The 5182-nt window shown below is 46.4% G+C and overlaps 1 protein-coding gene across 3 annotated transcripts in view; it reads right to left on the bottom strand.

The window, feature by feature from the left end:
• Positions 1 to 2296: 2296 nt before the first annotated feature.
• The window catches only part of RNASEH2A (ribonuclease H2 subunit A), a 17011-nt gene continuing 14125 nt past the window's right edge, over positions 2297 to 5182 (bottom strand). For all 3 annotated transcript variants that reach the window (XM_015415869.1, XM_015415868.1, XM_015415870.1), the window contains exon 8: positions 2297 to 3383. In XM_015415869.1, coding sequence (XP_015271355.1) covers positions 3245 to 3383 — 139 coding nt within the window. In that variant the 3' untranslated portion in view covers positions 2297 to 3244. The remainder of the gene's footprint in view (positions 3384 to 5182) is intronic.

Raw genomic sequence — 5182 nt, 5'->3', positions numbered from 1 at the left:
ATCAGTACTTGTATGTGTATTGGGGTGGGCATTAAAAAAAATATATGTATATGTTTGTTGTGTGTGAGCTTATGTGCAGCAAAAGATTTGTTTTAAAGAAAATGACTGACTAGATTTGAATCCTATTTGCAAATGGACCCATTAGGAAGGCAGAAACCACCTTCAGGCCCTGGTCCACTTTCTCCATGCCCATTTGAATGGCATGGAAGAGATGCTGGAGAAGGGCAGGACTGTTTCCCATTAATTACATAAGGTATCTTATGCATTATGGTGCTAGGGATGCTGCATGGCAGATCACATTTTGCACATCTGTGACAATGAAGGACCACTAGCTTATTTTCTCCAAACTAAGATACCTTTTGCCATTGTTCTGCTGGACACACACACACCCCAAATCTGCCCAACATAACCGTCCTCTGCATAAGATTAAGTTACCAGGGCATCCCACAGACTTGTGCGCTTCTGAACAGGCAGTTCTCCCGTCAGGACGAACACTGATATGGCAAAAGAGACAGGCCCTTCGCCCACCCAAAGGACAAAGAGACAGGAGTGGCAGTTTTACTATCTGACAGATAAAGTCATGAGGATGAGCCTGGGAAAGTGGATAAAGTAAGGCTGGGCTGGGCTGAGGAAAGGCTTTGTTAAAGGCCTTGAAGATAGTGGAAAGGAGCTTGACAGGCCGAGCACGGGAGACTGCTCCAAGCAGAGGAGGCCGAGACAGCAAAGAACACAGAGAGAATGGGTAGTAGAGCAGCGTGTGCAAAACTCAGGGCACAAGCAGGGGTATAAGGACAGGCAAAGTGAGGGGCAGAGCTGGAGCAGAGGGAGAGAGCTGGCCAGTCAGCTTTAAAAGCAAGAGTTTGCTGAAAACAGACTTTCTTCCCAAGAAGCAGTTTCCTCTCACTGGCCTGCGACAATAACAAAAGAAATCAGAGTGGGAGGACAATGGGATTGGGAACCCCACTCCTCCCATGGTGTAACTGCGAAGCCAGGGCTGGAACAGGGGCTCACCTAGACCTTAACTTCAAGTTGCCCAACAGTCTTGCACTGCCTTTGAGCTAGGTAAGCACAAAGCAACTCATCTAACTCAAAACTTGAGCAGACCCACATGGGGGAGGGGAAGGCACTTAAAAAAATAACTTTCCCTTCCCCACTTTGACTGAGGGAACATGTCTAATTTCTCCCAATTCCAGGATATTTTAGGTTGCTAGGAGTTCTGCTTCCTTCTCAAAAGGGTAATGAAAGGATCAGCTAGCTAAGGTTAAAGGAAGTGCTTTCCCTCCACCCTTAATTAATCTTTCCCTGCACTGACTCCTAGGTTCACCAACAGCCTCTATAAATCTTATATTATGGGGGAGGTTGTTGGTTTGGTAGAATCATGGCTCAGTCCTAATCTTTCTCCGGAGAGAACATTGCAGACTGTTAGGGGCCTTAACCATGCCAGTTCCTGCGACTCTTATTTTCATCTGACCAGCAGCATTCCATACCTATTGGAGGCCAATGAGTATGACTGGTCCCCATCAGGCTGCATTTAAGTATATTTTGTTTTCTTTTTTAAGTTTACAAAATTAATGTTTTTGGACATACCTAGGGAGTCCTGCAAGTATGCAGAACCCTCTGCTTCGTCTCTGGCTGGGCCTGTTTCAGTGCCTTATTGATAAGCATGGGAAGTTTACTAGTAGGAGGAATAATTAAATTATTAAAACATTCCATATCACTTTTTTGAAAAATATTCAAGGCGGCTTACCAAAAAATCACATTAAAAGAACCAATAGGTAAACCAAAAGAACCAACAATCAAAGTAAGACAGTAGAAGCAATAAAGATGAACAAAAATCAGGAACATTCCTGAGAAGGCTTGACGAGACAGGTTCAACCCAGTGCCTAAAGGACAGACATGATAGTTGAATGTCACCTTCTGTAAATGAGATGCCACCACTGAAGAGGCCCTGTCATCTCAGAAGGAGGAGGGAATCCGGATAGGGCTTCAGGTACTAATCTAAGTAAACAGGCAGGTTCACAGGGGCAGAAGATGGTCCTTTAGCCAATATCCATGCTTAGCACATATATTTATTTAAAATATTTATATACCTGCCTTTCTTCTGAGCATCTCAAATGTTTACAATTATTCAAACTTACTCACAGATATTACATAGTTATTGAAATGATTACTGAGATAAAGGAAAGACTATTATTTCCATACTGCAGATGGGGATCTGAATTTAAAGCACCTAGTGACTTCCAGGGTTGGTAAAAGGCCTGGAGGAAAATACCCTGTCCCTTTAACAGATGCTTATGTTATTTACCAGGTGATATTATTTACCTCCATGCCACGAAAAGCTCCAGCAGCCCATTTCAACACATTATGCCTCTATTAAAAGGCCAGGACATTTTTGGCTTCCTGGCAACCCTAGTGACTTTATGACTGAAGACAGACTCAGATCAAGGACTTTCATCTCTTAGCTGCTATATAAGTTTCTGGCCCTGATGTACAGCTAGGGAAATTTCCCCACCCCCATTTTTTCTCTAAACCATCAGAAATGGCTTACAAGTAAAGGTGGAACAGAGTCAACCTGTACTGAAACTGCAGAGAATTCTCATTGAAGGCTTTACTGATAGTGGTTTCACTTACATATTCATTACAGATACGAATACCTCTGCCTCAAGCACCCACCCACACAGACCAGAGGCCATTCCGCCCCTGCAGCAGCACAGAGATCCGCTTTCCAATGCTGCAGTTCACTGTGGCTGCCCTGATGGAGAAGGAAAGAACCTTCTCCCCTCAAGCAGAAGTCTTGAGTGGGGTTTTGATGCAATCGCTGTGAGTTGTTAAAGCCTCTCTCATTTTTTTTTTAAAGTATTCCTTCAGATACAACTGCCTCAGACACCGGAGCACCTCAGTCTGCTTTTCTTAAGTACCACTGGTCAATTGACACAAAGCAGGACTGAAAACATGCATTTAAAAATTTTATTACCTGAAACTAAAAAACACAGAAACCCAAATGCCCTTAATGTGAGATTCTCCACTCACGTTAACGTGAGATTCGGAACTAGAGCCGCTGACCAGGATGCCTGTGCTCCCACGCTACCACCCTCACCTGTCGCTCAAAGGAGTTCTAACCCCTGTTTAAAAACAAGTTAATGAGAAAAGTTTCTTGTGAAGCCAAATGTATCATGCTTCACAAATAACAGTACTTTGCATGTACATGGCAGGTCCCAGCCAGAAGGGAAGGGACTGCTTTCCCCTAGAGGCTAGTCACCGTCTCTAGCTTGCGTTCATGGAAGAAGCGATGGAGAGGGCGCTCAGTAGGAGCCTCTTTCCGGGCAAAGAAGCTCAGCAGGGACTGTGCACTTTTCTGGGATGGGTCGTCTTCATTATCATCCCTGGAGAGGAAGGCAAAAAGACGGTGAAAGATGAGGGGCCCAGGTTCAGGAATCTCTCATGCTCCTCTTGTTATGCTGCATTCCCTTCCGCTCCCAGCAGAGAGCCGCACCAGCTTATCTGGGATTCCAGCCTGCCTCAGCCACTGACCTTCTCTGAGAGCCAAGAGGGAAAACAGGTGCTTTAGCAGGCAGACCTTCTTGCCTCAAGGAGACAGCACTGGATTCCTACTCCCACCTAACTCAGTGAAAAGTAACATGGTTGCCCTTTAAGCTCCTTTTAGAACTGTCTGCCTGCCTGCCTGTCAAGGTCAGTCTGAGAAGAAGACGAAGAGGAGGAGGAAGAGGAGACTGGATTTATACCCCGCCCTTCACTCGGAGACTCAGAGCGGCTTACAAACTCCTATCCCTTCCCCTCCCCACAACAGACACCCTGTGAGGTAGGTGAGGCTGAGAGAGCTCTGACACAAACTGCTCTTTTCAAGAACACCTCTGACAGAACTATGGCTTGCCCAAGGTCATCCAACAGCTGCAAGTGGAGGAGTGGGGAATCAGATTAGAGTCTGCACACTTAACCACTACACCAAAGGAGGTGATGCAACTGGCAGCTCTTTAGCTCCAGCAGGGAGCTTCCTGGAGGAGGAAGCTGGCCTTCCCAAGAGCAGTGGGAACTAGGGAGGAGAATCAGGACTGTCCTGTGGCACTAACAAGTCTTCCCGAATTCTACAGGACTTGACCGATGGCAGATCATTAGTGATTGGAGAGTGAGGCACGCAGGAGCAAAAAGGCAAACCACCCTTAGACAAGTAATATGGTGAAGACCAGAGTCCTCCCTGCTCAGAGCCAATAAATATTTATTATTGATTTACTTCATTTATTCCCCACTTTTCTCCCCAATGGGGACCCAAAGTGGCTTACATCATTGTCTTCTCCATTTTATCTTCACGAGAAAACCTGTGAGGGAGGGCTTCCGGTTTATGGAGACACGCTGGCAGACGCACCTCCTGGAGGTGTGATCTGCGCGCTAGCGGTTAGGAGGGGGGACGATTGTTCATTACGCCCCCTGGAGCCTTTGTGAAAGGCTCCTAGCCATGGGGCTTTTGAAGGGTGGCCTCTTCACCAGCGTGATGCTGGGGAATTGAGACGCTCTCCCGCCCTGACGGTCCTGCCGCTATGCATCCGAATGGAACTAGAGCCGCTGACCAGGACAAGTGTCAGGGATCGAGCGTTTAAAACGCATTTTGAGCGAGGTTGTATGACCAACAACGAACAGTGAGTCGAGTGAAAGCGAAACACCGGCAATTTAAAAAGAAAGTGTCCCCCCCCCGAGAACGGCGAGAAAAGCGAGCAGGGAGGACTCTGGTCTTCACCAACGCCTATCCATGCCCCTCCCATACGCATGAACTAAAAAGCGATTTACCAAGGGGGGGGGGGGATGGAATGAAAAGCATTGAAATCTGTTTTAAGAACCTTACCAGAGCGCGGATAGGCGTTGGGCGATTTTCAGAGACTTTAGCAAGTTTTGATAAAAGTAAACAATCCATAAAAATGGCGTGTAAAAAAGTGGAGAGAGACAAACACCCAAAAGTGAAAGCACCGGGGAGCATGAGCCCACGACCAGAGGAGACCACTGAGTTCTCTAAACTTTTGGCGGACTCTTTGCGCCCTCTACTGGACCAGATGACTAACATTAATCAGCAGCTGACAACTCTAAATCAGAACTTTGCAACTCAGCAGCTCCAACTGTCTGAAACTACAAAAAAGACAGAGCAAACAGCTGAGGAAGTAAAGGAAATAGATGC

The sequence above is a fragment of the Gekko japonicus genome, unplaced genomic scaffold (assembly GCF_001447785.1).
Source record: "Gekko japonicus isolate JY-2015 unplaced genomic scaffold, Gekko_japonicus_V1.1 scaffold46, whole genome shotgun sequence".
Classification (NCBI taxonomy): Eukaryota; Metazoa; Chordata; class Lepidosauria; order Squamata; family Gekkonidae; genus Gekko; species Gekko japonicus.
This window is presented reverse-complemented; position numbering and strand designations above follow the sequence as displayed.